Genomic DNA, 25,796 nt, shown 5'->3' with positions numbered 1-25,796 from the left:
CAGTGGGATCTGGCTGTGAGAGAATCCCAAAATAACAATCTGGTGTTTATCTTGGGCTGCCTTCTCTCCGGGGTTCTCAAAACACTTGATAAATCTGATCTGCTGCCGAGGACAGGTGGTCAGACAGTCCCTGGGAGACTGAGTGATGATGGGTCCCTACCGGAGGCTGCAGGGTGATGGAAAATTTATTTCCTCTGCCACCGTCATCACTTACATTCTCACCAGAAACTACAGAGATTCCCCCTCCTTTTCTCTGCTTCCCTGTGGCAGCCCCGAGTCAGCAGTTCCCTTGTTGGTCCACATCTCTGATTGTGACAGGTCTTGCCTTTTTCCTGGGGCTCATGCTCTTGTCTTATGTCTTATTCCTTTTTTTTTTTTTTTTTGAGACAGAGTTTCGCTCTTGTTGCCCAGGCTGGAGTACAATGGCGCGATCTCGGCTCACCACAACCTCCGCCTCCTGGGTTCAAGCGATTCTCCTACCTCAACCTCCCGGGTAGCTGGGATTACAGGCATGCACCACCATGCTCGGCTAATTTTTTGTATTTTTAGTAGAGACAGGGTTTCTCCATGTTGGTCAGGCTGGTCTCGAACTCCCGACCTCAGGTGATCCACCCGCCTCAGCCTCCCAAAGTGCTGGGATTACAGGCATGAGCCACTGCACCTGGCCAGAGTTCTTAAATCAGTTCTGCAAACCCGGACTGAACCAGACAGCATACACACCCATGGGGCCCATGATGACAGATGGATGTGACTGGAGTCCAGGCCCCCAGTGAAGAATTGGCAGTGCTCTTTCCTGTTCAGTGACCTGTATCCCTTTTCATTTAAGGAGGACAACCAAATATTTTAAACTTACATCTTAGTCTGTGACAGTTTGGGGGCACGACTTCACCAAGATATTGCAGAGACAGCAAGAGACTTCTTCTTCACCTGATTTAGGGACTTGATTTTTTTAGTGTCATTCATACAGTGACCTGAATTCTCAAGATGGTGGAAAACACAGCTTCCCTATTTCTTTAGAATTACTTTAAAATAGTAGCTTTTTTTTTTTTTTTTTTGAGATGGAGTCTCGCTGTGTCGCCAAGCTGGAGTACAGTGGCGTGATCTCGGCTCACTGCAACCTCTGCCTCCTGGGTTGAAGCAATTCTCCTGCCTCAGCCTCCCAAGTAGCTGAGACTACAGGCATGCGCCACTATGCCCAGCTAATTTTTGTATTTTTAGTAGAGATGGGGCTTCACCATGTTGGCCAGGATGGTCTTGATTTCTTGACCTCGTGATCTACCTGCCTCAGCCTCCCAAAGTGCTGGGCTTACAGGCGTCAGCCACCGCGCCCGGCCAATAGTAGCTAACTTTATCAATTACCTTTTAATTGCCAGGTACACTGTGAGGCAGTTTATATCCTTGAACTATCTTAACTTCATGATGGCCTCATGTTACTAATGAGGAAACTAGGGCCCACAGTCAGACATGAGCCACTGGTGGGGTAGAAATAGGCTCCTGGTTCTGTGTGATCCAAAGTTGGTGCTTTTCTGTCTACCCCTAGCTGTTGGTCACCACCAGCTTTCTGCATATTTTCTCACGGTGCCTCTCATTTCCCAGAGCCGCCTGGAGCCCAAGGCTGTACACGTGCCCTGTGCTGATTCTCTGCCTAGGAAAGGACCATGCAGCTAGAGATCAAAGTGGCCCTGAACTTCATCATCTCCTACTTGTACAACAAGCTGCCCCGGCGCCGGGCAGACCTGTTTGGGGAGGAGCTAGAGCGGCTTTTGAAAAAGAAATATGAAGGCCACTGGTACCCTGAGAAGCCACTGAAAGGCTCTGGCTTCCGCTGTGTTCACATTGGGGAGATGGTGGACCCCGTGGTGGAGCTGGCCGCCAAGCGGAGTGGCCTGGCGGTGGAAGATGTGCGGGCCAATGTGCCTGAGGAGCTGAGTGTCTGGATTGATCCCTTTGAGGTGTCCTACCAGATTGGTGAGAAGGGAGCTGTGAAAGTGCTGTACCTGGATGACAGTGAGGGTTGCGGTGCCCCAGAGCTGGACAAGGAGATCAAGAGCAGCTTCAACCCTGACGCCCAGGTGTTCGTGCCCATTGGCAGCCAGGACAGCTCCCTGTCCAACTCCCCATCGCCATCCTTTGGCCAGTCACCCAGCCCTACCTTCATTCCCCGCTCCGCTCAGCCCATCACCTTCACCACCGCCTCCTTCGCTGCCACCAAATTTGGCTCCACTAAGATGAAGAAGGGGGGCGGGGCAGCAAGTGGTGGGGGTGTAGCCAGCAGTGGGGCGGGTGGCCAGCAGCCACCACAGCAGCCTCGCATGGCCCGCTCACCCACCAACAGCCTGCTGAAGCACAAGAGCCTCTCTCTGTCTATGCATTCACTGAACTTCATCACGGCCAACCCGGCCCCTCAGTCCCAGCTCTCACCCAATGCCAAGGAGTTCGTGTACAACGGTGGTGGCTCACCCAGCCTCTTCTTTGATGCGGCCGATGGCCAGGGCAGCGGCACCCCAGGCCCATTTGGAGGCAGTGGGGCTGGCACCTGCAACAGCAGCGGCTTTGACATGGCCCAGGTATTTGGAGGTGGTGCCAACAGCCTCTTCCTGGAGAAGACACCCTTTGTGGAAGGCCTCAGCTACAACCTGAACACCATGCAGTATCCCAGCCAGCAGTTCCAGCCCGTGGTGCTGGCCAACTGACCATCTACCTGCCCGTGGGGCCAGGAGCACCCAAGACCACAGAAAAGAGAAAGGAAAGGCCAAAAAAAAGAGGAAAAGAAAAATGTACAAAAAGATTTTCGATCTTCTCACTCTTACTTCTAGAAAAAAGATCCAGCCCAGGCACGGAATGGGAGGGCCCTGCAAAGCACCCAAGTGTGTTTCACTCACCCCTTACCGCTCGCCCACCGGCCTGTGATTTATTTGGTTGGTTTGGGTTTTATATTTCTTTTTCTTTTTTTTTTTCTTACATGTAGTTTTCTATATAACATCTTTAATGAGTGGCTTCCTGTGCTAAGAATGGTCCAGATGTGAACTGCTGCTCCCTGCTCCTCCCTTCCTCCTTCACACTCCTAGTTTAGGATTGATGTGTCCAAGCTCATTGGGAAGAAAGAGCTGCAGCTGGAGCCTGACCCTCCCTGGAACAGGGAGAGGCTGGCCCGTGTCACTGCCTCTGTCACCCAGCTATCCTCGCACTCAAAGCCATCCAACCTCAGCAGGCCTTCTCGGGCCCTGCCACCTGAATAGGTCTGACCCCAGTCCCCACTCCCTTTCAGGCTGGGCCACAGGGAGCTGCTGGCTGGCCACTTGACACCCTCCCCCTGGAGCTGATGTCTATGACTACAGGGAGATTAGCACTTCGTCTAGTGAAACTCCTTTCATCTCTGTCCTATGGCCCCACCCCACCATTCCCTCTAGGCCCAGACCATCATCATGGCCCTGGCCATTGATGTGTATGGGCTTTCTTTCCCTCATGCAGCCCCTTCTTCCCCAGGCTGGATGTTGTGGGTAGGGAGGGGTGTGTGTGTGTGTATTTGGTTTGCTGTCCTTTTTTAAAGGATTCCAAGCCATGTGAAACTTCCCTTCTGGATGTGATTCTGGGTTGCAGCAAGTCCTTATTTATATGTGAGGCTGGGGAATGGGCTGGGGGTATTGGCAGTCCTTTTGCAGGGCAGTGTGTGTGGTGGGGTGACACCGCTATGGCTTAGCCCAAGACACTCCCAGAGGAAAACACTGCAGAAGGAACTGGTTTGCAGACTGTGGAAGGATCTGCAGTTTTGTTTTTGACCAAAAAAAAAATAATAAGTTAGCTCTGAAGGGCAGAGGGAATACCCAAGCCCCTGATGCCTATGAGAAGTCCCTGGACTTCAACCCTCCTGTTGTTTGGCCTTAGCCCAGAGGGAGCTGCTCACCTGAGCACCCTTGGGGGTGGGCAGAGAGGCAGGGTGGGATTTTAGAGTTAGTGTCTGTGTGGGGGCAGCCCTGAGCCTGGAGTTGAGACTTTGGGGTCTCTTAGTTTGGAGGTGTTGAGTGCATTTGTGCCCCTGCCTGGTTGAGAGCTTCTTGGTACCTCTTGCCACCCCTTCTCACTGCCCTGACCCAACCCCACTGGACCTTGATGCTGCGAGGAGTGGTGTCCTGACGGACTCAGCACTCCCGCCTGATGTATTGGATCATAGGAGAGCACTTGCTCTCCTGCCTCTGCCAGGAGAGGGCTTGTTCCTCCAACTCTAGGAGGCCAGGCAAGCATGAACAGGAGCCAAGGGAGCAGGGTCATTAACTTTTTCTTCTTTGCAAAGTGGGCACTTGGCATCAGGGTCCCAATCACCAGAAAGCACCAAAGCCCCTGGCACCCCACCCACTCCATCCTACCCAGGGACCCCAAGTAGGCAACTGCTATGGCAGTGGGTCCAGCCCAGGCCAGCACTGCCAGCCTCCTCTCCCTGCAGTAGGCACCAGCTCTACCTCCCCCGGCAGGCAATGTCCTGGCTTCTCAGCCCAGCACCATCTGTTCCCCTAGACTTCTCAGGGGCCAGCCCAGTCTGGGCCACCCTTTCCCTCATCCTCGGCTCCCACACAGGTGACAGGCCCAGCAGATAGCTTCTCTCTGGGAAAGGTTGGATGCTGCCTTACATCCCCTTCTAGCCCTCCTCCCATCCACACACACAGGCACCCACCCACACCAGGTCGGCTTGTTTCTCACATGTAGGGAGAGAGGGGAGACCAACCCCTTTGTGTCTTTTGAAATACGAAGAAAAATGTGTGTTCAGGAGCATGACTCCAGTGCTGGGCTCTTGGGCCCAGTTCAGTCTGTCTTGTCTCAAATCTAGGCATTTTTGCTTCAATTTTATTTTTTTTAAGAATACAAAAACAGAAATCTGCACTAATTTACCTGGTTTCGTAGGAAAACTTTTTTTTATTTTTTACATTTTTTGGTGTCCGTTTGTATTGAATAATTTGCTACATTTGTAAAATGTAAGAGGTATATATAATATATGTATATTTCTAACGTAAAAAACATAATTTTTTTCTTTTCAAGATTTTTTCTTAAAAAGATGAGAGAAACATATTTTTTCAGGAAAAACAAACTTTAAAAAAAAAAGAGGAGAAATAAAACCTTTTCTCCCCTTTCCCCATCCTCTATCTATCCCTCTTTCCCAGGAACAAATCAAAAGGTGGATTATCTTCTGAAGAATGGAAACTGTTAGTCCAGAATGATGTCTTTTTCTCAATGCAGTGAGTTATAGATTCTCTAGTTTTCTCCCTAGGGATGGGAAGGGGGCATTGAGGCAAGCCTGGAGAGGAGCCCGGGGAGCAGGGTCATGAACTTTTTTCTTTAGTGAAGGAGGAATACAATCAAGGGTTTTGTATTCAGAATGTTGTGCAATATTTTGGAATGGGACATTGGTGTGTTTAGAGATTTTAGTTTAAAAACAAAACAAAAAGATCAAATCTGTACAGTTTCTATTGTTCCAGATTTTTTTAAGTTTGTATTAAAAGCATGATACATAATAGCCTTCTGCCTGCTCCTGGCTTGCTTGGTTTCTGGGGTCCCTTTTGGGATGGAGAGAATGGGAGTGGCCCAGCCCTTACAGACTCCAAGAAACGATTGGTCCTCCTTACAGTGACAGCCTCGGATGGATATAACTGTCCTGGTGCCCCTTCTTGACCACCTATCCATCCCATCAACACAGGATACATCATTGTGCTTGCTACCGAAGATGCTTTTCTACACTGGAAACAGGTTCCACAAAGTTAGAAACCGCTCCAGTTCCCTTAGCCAGTTGGTGGTGGCAGCAGAGCCTGGAGAACGGGGTACTTCATGGCTCTTTAGGAATTGTCTATTCCTGGGGGGAGGAGAGAGGGGACAGCCTCCAGCCTACTCTAGATCTAGTACTTGATCCTTAGTACTAGATCCTTAGATGTGGGCAAGGATGAGAACAGCTTGCCTAAGCCAGGTTCCATCCAAAAGCCCGGTGCTTGGATTCTCAACCCTTTTCTTGGGCTGGACAATTTCGGAGCTGCCTTAAGAGTGAGACAGCCCAGCCCAGAGAAAGCCACCCTTCTGCCAGTGGCCGATTTCCTTAGGAGCTCTGCTATCTCCCAGTGGCCCGGGCCATATTTTCCCCTTCCCAGGGCCTGTGCCTATCAATGCTGCCCATCTAGGAGAGAAACCTCCCACCTTGGCCTCCCTCTCAAAGTGCTGGGATTATGGACGTGAGCCACCATTCCTCATCCTGTTGAATTTTCACAGGGATTGTTCATCCTCACAGGGATTGTCTCCATTTTGCAGTTAAGAAATAGGCTGGGTGCAGTGGTTCACATCTGTAATCCCAGCACTTTGGGAGGCGGAGGCAGAGGCAGATGGATCACTCGAGGTCAGGAGTTTGAGAACAGCCTGGCCAACATGATGAAACCCCGTCTCTACTAAAAAAACAAAACAAAACAAAAAACACACACAAAAATTATCTGGGTGTGGTGGCGAGTGCCTATAATACCAGCTACTTGGGAGGCTGAGGCACTAGAATCTCTTGAACCCGGGAGGCGGAGGTTGCAGTGAGCTGAGATCGCGCCATTGCACGCCACTTGCTCTGGGTGACAGAGCAAGACTCCGTCTCAAAGAAACAAACAAAAAAGAAATAGGCGCCAACTTAGATTACCCGAGACTCATAAAACTAGTAAATGGTAAAGATTTTGACTCGTGTCTGATTTTTTCATTTATTGATCCAAGTGATACTGGGCAGCGTCAGTTCTTGTCCACTGGAGAATAAATCAGACAGTGTCTGCCTTCCCAGAGTTGACATCTCACATGCATTTGATACAATTATAACTGCTATAGAAGAGTGATACAGGTTAAGGGTGGCAGGGGATGACCTTGCCACCTCTACTGCCACCACTGGGCTGGGGTAGGGGGCAAACAGTTCTGGGGCATCAGTGGGGTAAGGGGCCTCCTCAGGCCCCTCATTCCCCAAACAGGCAACGCTGAGCACTCCCCAACCAAGTTTGCGAACTGGAAGGCCCCAGGACAAACATCCAACTTCTGGACAGGTTGCAGGAGGCCTGATGTCCAGCCCCTCCATGGGCCACTTCCCCTCTGCAGGGCCTGTTGAGCGGAGGGAGGCCCCCATCCAGGATAACGAGGCCCTGGCCTGCCAGACACAGGGCCATTTGCAGGGGTTTCACTTTCTTCCGTCCTGCCAGGGAGAAGCCCACCTTGTCCCTGCATCCCTGTGTGTGGGCTGACCACCCAACCTTGGGCACCACAGCAGGGGCAGGATGGCCTTCACCTGCTCATTCCTATTTCATGTAGACACAGGTCCTGACACGGCAGGTGCCTGCTCCCACTCCCTGTCATGCTGTCAGTGGAGGGTCCTGGGCGAGACCCAGCTCAGAAGCTTGAGACTCACCTTCCTGGCCTGGCCCATCCCTCTGAAGGTATAGACACTACAGATTTGAAAAAAAAAAACAAATTCTCCATGGCGTAGACAGAAATCACTCATTCAGACATTCATGCCTCTATTTATTCAGCAAACGCTCACTGGTTCTGAAGAGGTGGACGGGAGACTTAGAGGGGTAAAGGGATGCAGGGGCCCCAGCCCTGCAGCAGGGGAAGAAAGAATATTTTAGTAGACAGTTCCTCCAAAAAAGGCTAATTTATTCCTTTGACAAATCATCCATGGGCATCCACTCTCTGCCCTGGGAACACAGGTGGGAAAGCAGTTTCAGGACAGGTATGCACAGGCGACCTGAGAGCCAGAGACTGAGGAAGGCTTCCCAGAGGAGGTGAAGAGAGAGTACGGGCCGGGTGCGGTAGTTCATGCCTGTAATCCCAACATGCTGGGAGGCCAAGGCAAGAGGATCGCTTGAGCCCAGGAGTCCAACATTAGCCCTAGGCAATAGAAGAAGACCCCATCTCTACAAAAAATTAAAAAATTCGCCGAGTGTGGTGGCGCATACCTGTGTCCCAGCTACTCTGGAGGATGAGGTAGGAGGATCGCTAAATGAATAAATAAATACATACATAATAAAAAGAGTACCAGTCAGTCAAGAAGAAGCAAAGCAAGGCCCCTCCACTCCCCAGGGAGCCCCATCAGGAGGGCACCCGTCAGGGTCAGGGAAGAGGCTGGACTCTGCTCCCTTAGAAGTGCAGGTTCTACCATCCTGGTTAACACAGTGAAACCCCCTCTCTACTAAAAATACAAAAAATTAGCCAGGCGTGGTGGCAGGCGCCTGTAGTCCCACCTACTCGGGAGGCTGGAGCAGGAGAATGGCCTGAACCCGGGAGGTGGAGTTTGCAGTGAGCCGATATGGCGCCACTGCACTCCACCCTGGGCGACAGAGCGAGACTCCATCTCAAAAAAAGAAAAGAAGTGCAGGTTCTAATTCCAACCCTGCCACTCTCTTGCTAGGTGACCTCGGACAAATCACTCCACCTACCCTGGCACCTCAGTTCCCTCACCTTGAAAATGGAGATTAAAAACAAAACATAAAAGAGAAAAGAAGCCAGGCGCGGTGGCTCATGCCTGCAATCCCAACACTTTGGTACACTGCGGTGGGTGGATCACCTGAGGTGAGCAGTTCGAGACCAGCCTGGCCAATATGGAGAAACCCCATCTCTACTAAAAATACAAAAATTAGCTGGGTGTGGTGGTGCACACCTGTAATCTCAGCTACTTGGGAGGCTGAGGCAGGACAATTGCTTGAACCTGGGAGGTGGAGGTAGCAGTGAGCCGATATCACGCCACTGCACTCCAGCCTGGGTGACAGAGCAAGGGTACATCTCGAAAAAAAACCAAACCAAACCAAAACAAAAAAAACAAAGACACAAAAAAATTAGCCAGGCACGGTGCCGCACACCTGTAATCCCAGCAACTTGGAAGGCTGAAGCCAGAAGGCAGAGGCTGCAGCGAGCTGAGCCGAGATCGCGCCACTGCACTCCAGCCTAGGTGGCAAGTGAAATTCCATCTCCAAAAAAAAAAAAAAAGGAAAAAAAATAAGAAGACCAAAAAAAGAGGAAGAAAATAGGGATGATAATTGTACCTACTTGTGAAAATTAAATGAAATGATGGGTGGAAAATACGGAGCACGGTGGCTGGCCTGCAGTAAACAACTTGGTGAACAGCGAGTATCATTTTCATCATCATGGCCATTATTGTCCATCCTTAAATGCCACCAGACAATCCAGGCCAGTATGCTCCTTGCATCAGCATACAGACTGAAACCCAAGCCGCTGGCAGGACCAGGCTGGGGAATAAAAGAAAACTGTCCTTTGAGCAGAGCCTGGGCTGCCCCAGCCCTGCCCTCTGCCAAGGTGGGAGGCTGCTTGTCTCCTAGCAAGACAGTGTCGCGCGAAGCACACTGAATCCCACTCCTTCTCTCCAGGGGCCTAGCCTTCTGTCTGGGGATGAAACGTGACCCTCAATGTCCATCCCAAAACCCGGGAATTTCTCCCTGGAGAGGCAGACAGGTGGGTGGTGGGAGGGTGAGTCATGGCAGCAGGAGAACCCCTCATCATTGCCTGACTCAGTGCCCCTAGGCCAAGGGGATGCCATTTTCTGGTCCTCACCACCGCCACCTCCCCATGAGTGAGTCGGGGTAGAGGGGCATGCCTTTCTCCTTTCTCTAGGCCTGGCCAGCTTGCCCAAGTTTTGCCTGGACAGGGCCTATGGTCAGACTGGGACCAGTCAGAGGTCTCCAAGCCTCTAGGCAAATAAGTCAGCTGATGTTCTGATTTTTTTTTTTTTTTTTTTTTATGGAGTCTCACTCTGTCATCCAGGCTGGAGTGCAGTGGCACAATCTCAGCTCACTGCAGCCTCCGCCTCCTGGACTCAAGCAATTCTCCTGCCTCACCCTCTCAAGTAGCTGGGATTACAGGTGTGTGCCACCACACCAGGCTAATTTTTGTACTTTTTTTTTTTTGAGACGGAGTCTTGCACTGTTGCCCGGGCTGGAGTGCAGTGGCGCGATCTTGGCTCACTGCAACCTCTGCCTCCCGAGTTCAAGTGATTCTCTTGCCTCAGCCTCCCGAGTAGCGGGGATTACAGGTGCGTGCCATCACACCCAACTAATGTTTTGTGTTTTTAGTAGAGACAGGGGTTCACTGTGTTAGCCAAGATGGTCTCGACCTCCTGACGGCGTGATTCACCCGCCTCAGCCTCCCAAAGTGCTGGGGTTACAGGCATGAGCCACCATGCCTGGCCAATTTTTGTACTTTTAGTAGAGACAGAGTTTCGCCATGTTGGCCAGGCTGGTCTCAAACTCCTGACCTCAGGTGATCCGCCCACCTCAGCCTCCCAAAGAGCTGGGATTACAAGTGTGAGATACCGCGCCCGGCCGATTCTCTGAATTTTTAATTTGGGGAATTTCACTATCAGAGAGAAGTAGGTTCTAGGTCCTTGAAGCTGCCAATTCACTGTGTAACTTTGAACCCCTCTTGACATCTGTCCCATTTGTACAACAGGGGACAGTCAGGCTAGGCCCCTGTCCAGCTAGGCCATTCAAGATGGTCCCTGTGCCTGCACCTCTTCTTGCCCCACTGGCTCCTGAGCTCTGTGGAGGGCCCTAGGAGGACCCTGTATGGTGGCACTTTTCCCAAAGATGTGAGGAAATAATGATAGGTTGAGCCCTGGGCAGAACCATATGCCATCAGGTGGGACCCCCCAACCCAAGACACAAAAACCTAGTCAAACTATTGCCGCGCTGTGGCAGGGCTGGGAAGTCCAGACAGGAGAAGAGTCTTGGCCCAGAGGCCCAGACACCTGGGTTTTTTTTCTAGCTCTGCCCTGATTCACTATATTATTATTATTATTATTATTTGAGACAGGGTCTTCCTTCCTCTGTCACTCAGGCTGGAGTGCAGTGACATGATCATGGCTCACTGCAGTTGTGACCTCCCAGGCTCAAGCAATCCTCCTGCCTCAGTCTCCCGAGTAGCTAGGATTACAGGTTCAAGCCATGACACCCAGTTAATTTTTTACTTTTAATTTTTTGTAGACAGGGTCTTACTATGTTGCCCAGGCTCGTCTCAAATTCCTGGGCTCAAGTGATCCTCATGCCTCCTAAAGTGCTGGGATTACAGGTATAAGCCACCTCACCCAGCCTGATTCACTATACTATTTTTATTTTTATTTGAGATGGAGTCTTGCTCTGTCACCCAGGCTAGAGTGCAGTGGTGTGATCTTGGCTCACTGCAACCTCTGCCTCCCAGGTTCAAGCGATTCTCCTGCCTCCGCCTCCCGAGTAGCTGGGATTATAGGTGCATGCCACCATGTCCGGCTAATTTTTATATTTTCAGTAGAGAAGGATTTTCACCATGTTGGCCAGGCCAGTCTAGAACTCCTGACCACAAATGATCCGCCTGCCTCAGCCTCCCAAAGTATTGGGATTACAGTCATGAGCCACCGCGCCCGGCCTGATTCATTATATTAAACATTCAATATTCAGCTGAGGCAATGGCTCATGCTTGTAATTCTAGAACTTTGAGAGGCAAAGGCAGAAAGATTGCCTGAGCCCAGGAGTTCGAGACCATCCTGGGGAACATGGTGAGACTCCCATGTCTCTACAAAAAATAAAAAAATTAGCCAGCCATGGTGGCATATGCCTGCAGTCCCAGCTACTCAGGAGGCTGAGGTGGGAGGATCACTTGAGCCCAAGAGGTCAAGGAAGAAGTGAGATGTGGTCGTGCCACTGCACTCCAGCCTGGGCAACAGAGTGAAACCCTGTCTCAAAAAAAAACCAAAATTCCACATTCAATATGGGGCCCCCATAAACACTGGACACTGTGCTAGGCATGAGGAAATAAGGGGCAACTGCAGACAAATTCCTTGCTCTCCTGAAGCAATGTTCTATTAACTGAAAACAAACAAATAAATGAGAAAATGGCAGATGGTAAGATAATCACGACCAGTGACAGTGGCTAGTGACCAAGTAGACACTTATATTGGGTGGACAAGACAAGGCAGGTCTTCCCGAGAAGGGGGCTTTCAACCTGTGACCTGAAGCATACGATTCCTTGTCACATGCTTAACAGGGAGAAAAGCAGCAGGACCAGACACTTCCAAGGGCGAGAGGCAGAACAGGACGGTGGGTTCAGGGAAGAAAAGACTAGCAGCAAGCAAGAGGCAAGTGGAGCAGATGAGGTCAAAGGGGGCCCCAGGCCATAGCATGGGCCCTGCCTGAAGCCTGGATAGGAAGCTGGGATTTTCTCTTCAATACGCAGTAAGTTTCTTGCCCCGTGGTTGCCTTATCTGTAGCTAGGGGCAAAGACAATAAGAGAGCTTTCTCGGCCGGGTGCAGTGGCTCATGCCTGTAATCCCAGCACTTTGGGAGGCTCAGGTGCGTGGATCACCTGAGGTCAGGAGTTCAAGACCAGCCTGTCCAACATGATGAAACCTCGTCTCTACTAAAAATACAAAAAATTAGCTGGGTATGGTGGCATGCCCCTGTAGTCTCAGCTACTTGGGAGGCTGAGGCAGAAGAATCACTTGAACCCGGGAGGTGGAGGTTGCAGTGAGCCGAGATCACACCATTGCACTCTAGCCTGGTGACAGAGTGAGACTCCGTCTCAAAAAAAAAAAAAAAAAAAAAGAGAGAGAGAGCTTTCTCTCACATATTCAACTGCAAACCCTCCTGGAGCCCTCCTTTATGCCAGGTCCAGAGCAAGGACCACTGCAGGAGCAGACCCAGGCCTTGCCCTTGGAGGGGCCTTCTACTGGTGGAAGAGCTGGGAGAAGACAAACCCAGGTCTCATACTTCAACACCACATCAGATCCACAGCAGGAGGCGGCCCAGGAGCTATATGCACCCAGACGAGGCTCCCACGTGGCCCTGGAAGGCTTTTCAGAGGGTTGACAACCTAGTAGGTGAAGAATTTGAAGGGGAACAGCACTTATGCCAAGTGCTTCAGGGTGAGTTGCAGGGTAACATGACACCTGGATTTGTTACCCCTGGATTTGAGGGGGCCTTAGGGAGTCTGTGGAGAGGGGAAAGAGGAGTGAGACTAAGAGGCACAGGAGTGAAGGGTGAAGCCAAGGGCACAGCAAGTGTAACTGACTCTTTCAACAAACCACAGAGGTTTCCAGAAGGCAGAAACGTAAAACCCCTCGCAAAGTGCTGAGATTACAGGCTTGAGCCACCGCACCCCGCCTAAAACCACAATGAACATACCTATTAAAACAGCTAAAATGAAAGAGACTGTCCACACCAAATGCTGGTGAAGATGTGCAGGAATTAGTAACTTTATATACTGCTGATGAGAATGTAAAATGGTACAACCATTTTGGAAAATAATGTGGAAGGGAAGTTTCTTCTTTTTTTTTTTTTCTTCACAGAGTCTCGCTCTGTTGCCCAGGCTGGAGTGTAGTAGCTCGATATCGGCTCACTGCAACCTCTGCCTCTCGGGTTCAAGCAATTCTCCCTGCCTCAGCCTCCCAGGTAGCTGGGATTACAGGCGCCTGCCACCACATCACTTAATTTTTTTGTATTTTTAGTAGAGACGGGGTTTCGCCATGTTGGCTAGGCTAGTCTTGAACTCCTGACCTCAGGGGATCCGCCTGCCTCGGCCTCCCAAAATGTTGGGGTTACAGGCATGAGCCACCGCGCCCGGCCAGAAGGGAAGTTTCTTCTTTTTTTTTTGTTTTTGTTTTCTTTTTGAGATGAAGTCTCGCTCTGTCGCCCAGGTTGGAGTGCAGTGGCGCAATCTCGGCTCACTGCAAGCTCCGCCTCCCGGGTTCACGCCATTCTCCTGCCTCAGTGTCCCGAATAGCTGGGACTACAGGCACCCGCCACCACGCCCGGCTAATTTTTTATATTTTTAGTAGAGATGGGGTTTCACCGTTTAGCCAGGAAAGTCTCGACCTCCTGACCTCGTGATCCGCCCGCCTCGGCCTCACAAAGTGCTCGGATTACAGGTGTGAGCGACTGCGCCTGGCCGGGAAGTTTCTTAAAAAGTTAAACATACAGCCAGACATGGTGGCTCATGCCGGTGATCCCAGTACTTTGGGAGGCCAAGGTGGGAGGATTGTTTGAGCCCAAGGAGTTCAAGACCAGCCTGTGCAACACAGTGAGAAGACCTTGTCTCTACAAAAAATGGTCAAGCGTGGTGGCTTACACCTGTAATCCTACCACTTTGAGAGGCTGAGGTGGGAGGATCACTTAAGCCCAGGAGTTCAAGACCAGCCTGGGCAACATGGCAAGACCCCATCTCTACAAAAACTTAAAAAATTAGTGGGCTGGGCACGGTGGCTCATGCCTGTAATCCCAGCACTTTGGGAGGCCAAGGCAGGCGGATCACGAGGTCAGGAGTTTGAGACCAGCCTGGCCAAAATGGTGAAACTTCATCTCTACTAAAAATACAAAAATTAGCCAAGCATGGTGGTGTGTGCCTGTAGTCCCAGCTACTTGGGAGGCTGAGGCAGGAGAATCGCTTGAGCCTGGGAGGCAGAGGTTGAAGTGAGCTGAGATTCCCCCACAGCACTACAGCCCAGGCAACATAACAAGACTCTGTCTCAAAAAAAAAAAAAAAAAAAAAATTAGTGAGGTGTTATGGCTGGCACCTGTGGTCCCAGCTACTCAGGAGGCTGAGGTGAGAGGACTGCTTGAGACTGGGATGTTAAGGCTGCAGTGGGCCACTGAACTCCAGCCTGAATGACAGAGTGAGACCTGAGCTCAAAAAGAAGTTATACATTTACCATGTGATACAGCCATTCTATTCCTATCTCCTCATAAGAAAAGGAAATAGGCTGGGCACAGTGTCTCACGACTGTAATCCCAGTACTTTGGGAGGCTGAGGTGTGTGGATCATGAGGTCAAGAGATCGAGACCATCCTGGCCAACACAGTGAAACCCTATCTCCACTAAAAATACAAAAATTAGCTGGGTGTGATGATACACACCTGTAGTCCCAGCTACTCGGGAGGCTGAGGCAGGAGAATCACTTGAACCCGGGTGGCGGAGGTTACAGTGAGCCGCTATCGTGCCACTGCACTCCAGCCTGGCAACAGAGTGAGACTCCATCTCAAAAAAAAAAAAAAAAATTAGCCGGACGTAGGAGTACACGCCTGGAGTCCCAGCCACTCAGGAGGCTGAGGCAGGAGAATTGCTTGAACCAAGGAGGTGGAGGTTGCAGTGAGCAGAGAACTTGCCACTGTATTACCGCCTGAGCGACAGAGCGAGATGCAAGACTCTGTCTCAAAAAAAAAAAAGGAAAAAGAAATAAGGCCTAGTGAGGTGGCTCACGCCTATAATCTCAACACTTTGGGAGGCCAAGGTGGGCCAATCACCTGAGGTCAGGAGTTCAAGACCAGCCTGGCCAACATGGTGAAATCCCATCTCTACTAAAAATACAAAAATTAGCCGGGCGTGGTGGCTGGCGCCTGTAATCCCAGCTACTTGGGAGGCTGAGGCAGGAGAATCACTTGAACCCAGGAGGCAGAGATTGCAGTGAGCCGAGATAGCACCACTGCACTCTAGCCTGAGCAATGAGAGCGAGACTCCGTCTCAAAAAAAAAAAAAAAAAGGGAAGGAAATAAACGTTATGTCCTTATAAAGACTTGCATGCAAGGCCAAGTGCATGCAAGTCTTTGTGAGGTGCAGTGGCTCATGCCTATAATCCCAAGTATTTGGCAGGCCAAGGTGGGAGGATCACTTGGGTCCAGGAGTTTGAGACCAGCCTGGGCAACATAGCAAGATCCTATCTCTACAGAATTTTCTTTTTTTTTTGAGATGTAATTTTGCTCTGTCGCCCAAGCTGGAGTGCAATGGTGCGATCTTGGCTTACTGCAATCTCTGTCGCCCAGGTTCAAGTGATTCTCTTGCCTCAGCCTCCCAAATAGCTGAGATTACAGGCACACACCACCAAGCCCAGCTAAACCACAAAAACCTTTTTAAAAATTAAGCCAGGTATGGTGCCTACCTGTAGTCCCAGATACTTCAGAGGCTGAGCGGGGAGGATAACCTGAGCCCAGAAGATCGAGGGTGCAGTGAACCATGATCGTACCGCTGCACTCCACCCTGGGGAATCGAGTGAGTCCCTGTCTCAAAGAAAAATAAAATACTTATATGCAAATGTTCATACCAGCGTTATTTGTTATGGCCCCAAACTGGAAACACCCAAATGTCCTTCAATGGGTGAATGGTTGAACCAATGGTGGCACATCTATACTATGGACTACTACTCGTGATGAAAATAAATGAACTACTGACACACACAACATGGCTGAATCTCAAAATAATAATGCTGAGTAAAAGCCACACCAATAAAAAATTTGTTTTTTAAGACGGAGTCTCACTCTGTTACCCAGGCTGGAATGCAGTGGCGTAATCTCAGCTCACTCACTGCAACCTCCACCTCCCAGGTTCAAGTGACTCTCCTGCCTCAGCTTCCTGAGTAGCTGTGACTACAGGCACACAACACCATGCATGGCTAATTTTTGTATTTTTAGTACAGATGGGGTTTCAACATGTTGGCCAGGCTGGTCTCGAACTCCTGACCTCAGGTGAACTGCCTGCCTTGGCCTCCCAAAGTGCTGGAATTACAGGTGTGTGTTACCATACTCTGCCAAAAAAAAAATTTTTTTTTTGAGACGGTGTCTTGTTCTTGTTGCCCAGGCTGGAGTGCAATGGCTCAATCTCAGCTCACTGCAACCTCCGCCTCCCAGGTACAAGTGATTCTCCTGCCTCAACCTCCCAAGTAGCTCAGATTACAGGCATGTGCCACCATGCCTGGCTAATTTTTTTGTATTTAGTAGAGACTGGGTTTCACCATGTTAGTCAGGCTGGTCGTGAACTCCTGACTTCAGGTGATCCACCTGCCTCATCCTCCCAAAGTGCTGGGATTACAGGTGTGTGCCACCGCGCCTGGCCCAAAAAAAAATTTTTTTTTTTTTTTTTGAGATGGAGTCTCTCTCTGTCATCCAGGCTGGAGTGCAGTGGCGCTATCTTGGCTCACTGGAAGCTCTGCCTCCCGGGTTCATGCCATTCTCCTGCCTCAGCCTCCTGATTAGCTGGGACTACAGGCGCCCGCCACCATGCCCGGCTTATTTTTTGTATTTTTTAGTAGAGACGGAGTTTTACCGTGTTAGCCAGGATGGTCTTGATCTCCTGACCTCGTGATCCACCCTCCTCAGCCTCCTAAAGTGTTGGGATCACAGGTGTGAGCTACCATGCCTGGCTGAAAGCCACACCTTAAAAGAAAAATAAGTAGGTACTATCTGATTCCATTTATAGAAAATGCAAATTCACCTGTAGCGAAGGAAAGCAGATTAGTGGTTGCCTGGGGACACAAGGATGGCGGGGTCAAGCACGAGGAATTTAAAAAGGGGAATATGTAATCCTAGCACTTTAGGAAGCCAAAGTGCTCAGGAGTTCAAGACCAGCCTGGGCAAGACAGTAAAACACCATTTCTACAAAAAAATATAAAAATTAGGTGGGCGTGGTGGCACGTGCCTGTAGTCCCAGCTACTTGGGGGCTGAGGTGAGAGGATCACTTGCACCCGGGAGGTAAAGGCTGCAGTGAACTGAGATCAAGCCACTGCACTTCAGCCTGGGCAACAGAGTGAGACCCTGTCTCAAAAAATAATAATAAAATTTTTTTAAAACAGCAGGGAATAACGAAACTTGGAGGTGAGAGATATAGTCATTACCTTGATCGTAGTGATGCTTTCATGGGTATACAAAATTTATCAAATTATAATTTTATTTATTTTATTTTTTGAGACTTTCACTCTTGTTGTCCAGGCTGGAGTGCAATGGTGTGATCTCGGCTCACTGCAACCTCCGCCTCCCAGGTTCAAGCAATTCTACTGCCTTAACCTCCCAAGCACCTGGGATTACAGACATGTGCCACCACACCCAACTAATTTTGTATTTTTAGAAGATTTTCAGGGTTTCACCATGTTGGTCAGGCTAGTCTTTTAACTCCTGACCTCAGTTGATCCGCCCATCTTAGTCTCCCAAAGTGCTGGCATTACAGCATGAGCCACTGCGCCCAGCCAATTTTATTTATTTTAAAATATTTAAGGCCGGGCGTGGTGGCTCACAACTGTAACCCCAGCCCTTTGGGAGGCTGAGGTGGGAGGATCACGAGGTCAGGAGATCGAGACCATCCTGGCTAACACGGTGAAACCCCGTGTCTACTAAAAATACAAAAAATTAGCTGGAAGCGATGGCGGGCGCCTGTAGTCACAGCTACTCGGGAGGCCGAGGCAGGAGAATGGCGTGAACCTGGGAGGCGGAGCTTGCAGTGAGCCAAGATAGCGCCACTGCACTCCAGCCTGGGCAAAAGAGCGAGACTCTGTCTCAAAAAAAAAAAAAAATTAAAATATTTTAAAATATTTAAAATGTACATATATATAATATATATATATTTTTTTTGAGACAGAGTCTCACACTGTTGCCCAGGCTGGAGTGCAGTGGCGCGATCTTGGCTCACTGCAAGCTTCGCCCACCACCACGCCCAGCTAGTTTTTGAATTTTTAGTAGAGACAGGGTTTCACTATGTTAGCCAGGATGCTCTTGATCTCCTGACCTTGTGATCCACCCGCCTTGGCCTCCCAAAGTGCTGGGATTACAGGTGTGAGCCACCATGCCCAGCCTATATATTTTAATTTAATATGCCACCATGCCTATACCTATATATTTTAATTTAAGATGGGGGTCTTGCTCTATCACCCAGGCTGGAGTGCAGTGGCATAATGATACCTCACTGCAGCCTGGAACTCCCAGGCTCAGGAGATCCTCTCACCTCAGCCTCCCAAGTAACTGGGACTACATACAGGTCAGGTGTGCACCACAGCGCCTGGCTCAAATTATAATTTTTTTTTTTTTGAGACAGACTTTTGCTCTTGTTGCCCAGGCTGGAGTGCAATGATGCCATCTCGGCTCACTGCAACCTCTGCCTCCTGGGTTCAAGCGATTCTCCAGCGTTAGCCTCCCTAGTAGCTGGGATTACAGGCATGTGCCACCAGTCCTGGCTAATTTTTTTGTATTTATAGTAGAGACAGGGTTTCACCATGTTGGTCAGGCTGGTCTCGAACTCCTGATCTCAGATGATCTGTCTACCTCGGCCTCCCAAAGTGCTGGGATTACAGGCGTGAGCCACTGCACGCAGCCCCGAATTACAATTTTTGAGTATGTATAGCATATTGTATGTCAATCATTCCTCAAGCTATTAAAAAAGAAAAACAAAGCAGCCGCTCAGACTTACTGGAATGACGGAAACGCCCAACCAACATTCATGGTTCACTCAATTAATATTTACTGAGCCCCTACTATGTGCTAGAGTCTGTTCTCAGCACTGGAGTCGCAGCAGAATCAAAAGTCCCTGCCCTTGCCAGCCTTACTAATTCTGGTGGGCAAGATAAACAATAAACATAAGGAAACGAGAAATCCATGTGGAGATTTGTCCTCAGGGAAACAAACCAGCTGTCCTCTACAAGGGTGGGGGTCAGGGAGGCTGTCTCTGAGTAGGCAGTAAACTGAGACCTGGAACATACAAAGGAACCCTTTTTTTTTTTTTTTTTTTTTTTTTTGAGACGGAGTCTCACTCTGTCGCCCAGGCTCCCGAGTAGTTGGGACTACAGGTGCCCACCACCATGCCCAACTAATTTTTTATATTTTTTAGTAAAGACAGGGTTTCACCGTGTTAGCCAGGATGGTCTCGATCTCCTGACCTCATGATCCACCCGCCTTGGCCTCCCAAAGTGCTGGGGTTACAGGTGTGAGCCAACGCGCCTGGCCTTTTTTTTCTTTTTTTTTTTTGAGATGGAATTTCACTCTTGTTGCCCAGGCTGGAGTGCAATGGCGTGATCTCGGCTCACTGCAAGCTCTGCCTCCTGGGTTCAAGCGATTCTCCTGCCTCAGCCTCCTGAGTAGCTGGGATTAGAGGGATGCACCACCATGCCCGGCTAATTTTATATTTTTTAGTAGAGATTTGGTTTCTCCACATTGGTTAGGCTGGTCTCAAACTGCCGACCTCAGGTGATCCACCCACCTCGACCTCCCAAAGTACTGGGATTACAGGTGTGAGCCACCACGCCTGGCCGAGGCGCTCTTTATTTATTTATACAGAGATAGGATCTGGCTCTGTTGCCCAGGCTGGAGTGCAGTGGCGGGATGATGGCTCACTGCAACCTCAACTTCCCAGGCTCAGGTGATCCTTCCACCTCAGCCTTCTGAGTAGCTGGGATTACAGGTATGTGCCACCACGCCACCCTAATTTTTGTAGACATGAGGTTTCACCATGGTGCCCAGGCTGGTCTCAAACTCCTGGGTTCAAGGGATCTTGCCACCTTGGTCTCCCAAAGTACTGGGATCACAGGCATGAACCACCGCCCCTTTCCCTGAGACTGTTCCCCCACCCTTACTTTTCTCCGCTCCTCAGCCCCTTCCCGCAGAGTCTCAGCTCATGGCTGTGTGGTTTTGTGTGAATCCCACTCTCTCTATGCAGTTCAGTTTTCTTATCCATAAAGATGGGAGACAAGGCTGTGTCCAGCTCACCTGGGCACTGGGCTCCCACACAGCTGACTCTCTGCGTAAGGGGGCCTTTCCCCTTGGCTCAGCTGGCATTTTGGGACACACAGAGCAAACATGCCAAGGGCAGAAAAACAGGCATCTCAGGAGCCCAGCTGGCTTGTCCTGAGGAGCATCCTGGGGAGTCTGTCCCCTGGGACTAGTGGTATCCTCTGCAGAGACAGCAGGGCTTGGAGTGGGGCACCCCTCCTAACTAGGGATCAAAGTAAGGCGGGAGGAGCTGAGGCACTGCCCTCAGAGCTGCTTCCGTGAGGGCAGCTCTGTCCCGCTCATACCAGGGCTGGGGATAGGCCAAGTTGGCCCGAGGCCCAGAGGGACAGGGAGGGAGGTCAGCACCACAGTTGGGGATGGGCCTGCTTGGCCCTCTCTCTGGACACAATGTCCTGGACTGCTCCACAGCTTGGCTGGCCAACAGGGAACAGTGGCTGGCAGAGGGCACGGGCAGCCAGCCGACTGGAGGCAGGCGGCCCAGCCTGAGCAAAGGGCTTGTTCTTACAACCTGTCCTGCCACCTTGGGCAAGGAGAGGGCCAGCTTTCTGGAGGCAGGGAACCTCAGCAGTCACTCGCTTCCTCTTGCCTCAGTTTCCCCAGATCATGAACAACTGCCATCATTTGAGCTAAGTTCTACAAGAATGCCGAATCTTACAAATGCTGGCTTAGCACCTTGCTGGCTGTGTGACCTTGGCCAGGACACCATTCTGAAACCCAGATCTTCACTGGGCGTGAATGCATGCGCAGCATTTAGGACAGTAACCCTCACACAGAAAGTGCTTAATGGGTAAAGTATGCTAGTACTGCCACATTAATAAGCAATAACATTTATTTATTAAGAGCATCCTGTGTGCCAAGAATTTCATCTGTATTGTCTCAAATACTGGCGGCAACCTGGTAGACATGTCTTAATACCCCCGCTTTATTTTTTATTTATTTATTTTATTATTGACTTGAGACAGGGTCTTTCTCTGTCACCCAGGCTAGAGTACAGTGGCACAATCATGACTCACTGCAGCCTTGACTTCCTGGGTTCAAGCGATCCTCCTACCTCAGCCTCCCAAGTAGCTGGGACCACAGGTCTGCACTACCACGCCTGGCTGATTTTTTTATTTTTGATAGAGAAGGGGTTTCCCTATGTTGTCCAGGATGGTCTCAAAACTCCTGAGCTCAAGCCATCTGCCTGCCTCGGTCTCCCAGAGTGCTGGGATTACAGGCGTGAGCTACCGTGCCCGGCCAACACTGTGATTTTTTATTTTTATTACTTATTTATTTATTTATTATTTTACTTCATTTTATTTATTATTTTGAGACGAAGTCTAGCTCTGTCACCCAGGGTGGAGTGCAATGGCATCATCTCGGCTCACTGCAACCTCCGCCTCCCAACTTCAAGTGATTCTCCTGCTTCAGCCTCCTGAGTAGCTGGGACTACAGGCAAACACCACCACACCTGGCTAATTTTTGTATTTTTAGTAGAGATGGGGTTTCACCATGTTGGCCAGGATGGTCTCAATCCCTTGATCTCGTGATCCACCCACCTCAGCCTTCCAAAGTGCTGGGATTACAGGCGTGAGGCGCTGTGCCCGACTATTTTATTTTTTCGAGATGGAGTCTCACTCTGTCACCCAGGCTGGAGGGCAATGGCATGATCTCCGCTCACTGCAAACTCTACCTCCCGGGTTCAAGCGATTCTCGTGCCTCGGCCTCCTGGATTACAGGCATGCATCACCATGCCCGGCTAATTTTTGTATTTTTATTTATTTATTTATTTTTGAGACGGAGTTTCGCTCTTGTTGCCCAGGCTGGAGTGCAATGGCCCAGTCTCGGCTCACCGCAACCTCTGCCTCCCGGGTTCAAGCGATTCTCCTGCCTCAGCCTCCCAAGTAGCTGGGATTACAGGTACCCGCCACCACCCCCGGCTATTTTTGTATTTTTAGTAGAGACAGGGTTTCTCCATGTTGGTCAGGGTGGTCTTGAACTTCTGACCTCAGGTGATCCGCCCGCCTCGGCCTCCCAAAGTGCTGAGATTACAGGCATGAGCCACTGTGCCCGGCCTAATTTTTGCATTTTTAGTAAAGATAGGGTTTCACCATGTTGGCCAGGCTGGTCTCGAACTCCTGACCTTGGGTGATCCACCCACCTTGACCTCCTAAAGTGCTGGGATTACAGGTGTGAGCCACTGCGCCCAACCAACACTGTGATTTTTTTTTTTTTTTTTGGAGACAGAATCGCTCTGTCACCGAGGCTGGACTGCAATGGTGCAATCTCGGCTCACTGCAAGCTCCGCCTCCCGGGTTCACGCCATTCTCCTGCCTCAGCCTCCTGAGTAGCTGGGACTACAGGTGCCCGCCACCACTCCCGGCTAATTTTTTGCATTTTTAGTAGAGACGAGGTTTCACCATGTTAGCCAGGATGGTCTCAATCTCCTGACCTCATGATCTGCCCGCCTCGGCCTCCCAAAGTGCTGGGATTACAGGTGTCAGCCACCGCGCCCAGCCCCCAGTACTGTGATTTTATAGGTGAGGAAACTGAGCTCCAAGAAGCAAAGTGACAAGTCTGAAGCCAAACCGCTAATACTACGGGGCTGAGCGGCTCACCAGGTGGGAACCCAGCCTCCTCCCTAGGCACAGGGTACAAGCCTGTTGGGTGGACCCTGGGGGGTTCCTGAAGGCTGAGGCTGAACCAAGCAGGGGCCAAGAGGTTTCTTGGAACTCAGCAGCGGAACCAGCCATCTGGCCTCCCACAGGATGCTGCTGGCACAGTCTAGACTCAGACCAAGGCACATGAGCCAAGGTGCCCAAGGAGGACTGAGAAGGGCAGTGAGAGGGAAGGATTCATTCATTCATTTGCATTTATTAATTCAGCAAACAAAAAACTGAAGGCAATAGTTTGGTGCCACACACAGGCTCGGCAGCCAGACTTTGAACATAAGACACTGTCACTTGCCAGGTGTGTATCCTGGAGATAGGGTAACTCCCAGTTTTCCCACTAAAGCCTGAGTCCCCTCAGTTTCCAGCAAACCAGGATGACTGGTTACCCTGCCTGGAAGAGCGAGTCCCCCTCTTGGTTTCCTCAGTTGTCAAAGGTGAGGCTGGTGCTGTGTGGCCTGGACACTAATTCTCCTCTCATATGTTTGCTCAAAGGTAAAATGAGGCCGGGTATGGTGGCTCACGCCTGTAATCCCACCACTTTGGGAGGCTGAGGCGGGTGGATCACTTGAGGTCAAGAGTTAAAGACCAGCCTGGCCAACATGGCAAAACCCCATGTCTACTAAAAATACAAAAATTAGCCGGGTGTGGTGGTACATACCTATAGTCCCAGCTACTAGAGAGGCCGAGGCAGGAGAATCGCTTGAACCCGGGAGGTGGACGTTGCAGTGAACCGAGGTCGCACCACTGCACTCCAGCCTGGGTGACAGAGCAAGACTGTGTCCTCAAAAAAAAAAAAAAAAAAAAAAGGTAAAATGAGCATAAAGCCCTAGGCTTATGTCCAAGCCAATTTGTGGGAGCAGGGAAAGTGACATTTCATCTCATGCTGGCAGGGGCCAAGCAGGAGGGAAGGGAAGGAGGTATGATATCTATGCCCAAGGAAGAGATGAAGAGACTGAGGTTCCCAGTGTCTGAGGAGCTCAGAGAAGGCCTGGGCAGATACCTTCCTCATCTCACAGCTTGCTCTTCCTAGATGCTCAAAACAGGTTCTGGGTGAGCTACCTTAGTAAGACCATGAATGGGACCGCAAGGGACCCTCAGGTGCTCCCAGGGTCTTGTAAGGAAGGTGACAGGGAAGCACCCACTCCCCACCACCACCAGGCCACAGAACACCAGCCCGTCTGCAGCTGCTGAGCCACAGGGCAGGCCTGCACCGCGTGCTCCCAGGGCAAAGGCCAACGTCCACAGGAAGCTGACTGGCCCAGCTGGGCACCACCTAACCAGGCCCAGGTCTGGCGCTGTGGCAGGCCCCTGGCAGGGAGGGTTAGATAAGGAGAGTTCACAGCTACCTGGCTAAGTACTCACCGGGTGTCGACATGCTGCTGTTCTTCCCCACCACACTAGAAGGAAGGGGCCATTTTAGACAGGTGGGGACACTGAGGTTCGGAGAGGCAAAATCTGCCTAAGGTCACCCAGAGGAAGGTGGAGAAACCAACCCCTACTGAGCGTCACTGCCCGACTTTATAATTTAAGGCACATGGTGGCCCAGGCACAAATGTGGGTGGAGCGGCCACAGAAGACTCCAGAGCCCCCAGAGTCCAGGCCAGGAAGGAAGAACGCGGTAGACAGGAGGAAGCCGAGTCCCCCAGGCGGAGCTGGGGCTCCCCTCGCAGTCTGGGCTCCCCTAGGGACCCAAGAATCCTAACGAGGGCGGTCACAGCCACTCCCGCGGGCACTACCCGCCGTGCTCTGCTGGAGAGGGGCCTCAGTTTCCCTTTGGGCGCAAAGCGGAACGCGGAGGCGCTGCGGCAGGCGCGGCGGCGCTGGAGGAGGAGGCCGGGCCCGCGAGGAAAGGCGGGGAGGGGGGTTACGTAACGGGCTGCGCGGCGACGTCAGCGCGGGTCGCTGGGGGCAGCGCCGGGGCGCCCCCTCCCTGAATAGCTGGGCTGTTCACTCCTGGTGACACCAGCGCGGCCCCCTCCGCGCCCGCCGTGCCGGCCGCCGCGCCAACCGGGACCGGGGGCGGGTAGGACACCTGCCGGGAGCGAGTCCCGGGCTGACTCCCCAAGGCCGCGCGGGGTGTGGAGAGGAGCCGGGGTGGGGCCTCTCGCCTCCGGCGTCCGCCGGGTGGGCGGCCCCGACCGCTCTGCTGTCCCTTACGGCCCGCACGCCCTTTGCCCTCCCCGGGGACCTGGCATCTTCACACCTCCTGCCCCTCCTGGGCCGCAGCTTCGAGACCGCTGAACCCTCCTCCTCTTCCTCCTCCTCCTCCTCTTTCTCCTCCTCCTCTTCCTCCTCCTCGGACTTCACCTCCACCAGGGACTTCCGCCCTGGGGCCCGGCCGCGCGCTCTTCCCCACTGAGTGCGTCTTCCGCCCCCGAGGCCCCGCGGCTGCCCCCGCCGATTCTCGCGCCGACCTCACGCGGCGAGGCTGGGTGTTATTTTTATTGTTTTTATTTTTGCGATGGAGTTTCGCTTTTGTTGCCCAGGCTGGAGGGAAGTGGCGCGATCTCGGCTCACTGCAACCTCTCCCTCCCGAGTTCAAGCGATTCTCTTGCCTCAGCCTGCCGAGTAGCTGGGAATTACAGGCATGCGCCACCACGCCCGGCTAATTTTGTATTTTTAGTAGAAACGGGGT

General features: G+C 51.2%; 1 protein-coding gene and 1 long non-coding RNA gene across 2 annotated transcripts in view; one reads left to right on the top strand and one right to left on the bottom strand.

The window, feature by feature from the left end:
- TOB2 (transducer of ERBB2, 2) overlaps positions 1–5,508 on the top strand; it is a 16,642-nt gene extending 11,134 nt beyond the window's left edge. Inside the window, exon 2 of the mRNA XM_003814626.6 lies at positions 1,597–5,508. Within this exon, the coding sequence (XP_003814674.1) occupies positions 1,659–2,693 (1,035 nt within the window). The 5' untranslated portion in view covers positions 1,597–1,658 and the 3' untranslated portion in view covers positions 2,694–5,508. The remainder of the gene's footprint in view (positions 1–1,596) is intronic.
- LOC134730118 (uncharacterized) lies at positions 5,382–25,796 on the bottom strand. The gene is made up of 2 exons (XR_010111800.1): positions 24,524–25,796; positions 5,382–16,021 (listed from the first exon to the last, which is right to left on the bottom strand). It is a non-coding gene; the product is annotated as an uncharacterized LOC134730118 (long non-coding RNA).

The sequence above is a fragment of the Pan paniscus genome, chromosome 23, assembly GCF_029289425.2.
Source record: "Pan paniscus chromosome 23, NHGRI_mPanPan1-v2.0_pri, whole genome shotgun sequence".
NCBI classification, from domain to species: Eukaryota; Metazoa; Chordata; class Mammalia; order Primates; family Hominidae; genus Pan; species Pan paniscus.
Note: the sequence above shows the minus strand (reverse complement) of the source record. Positions and strands in the feature narration are given on the sequence as shown.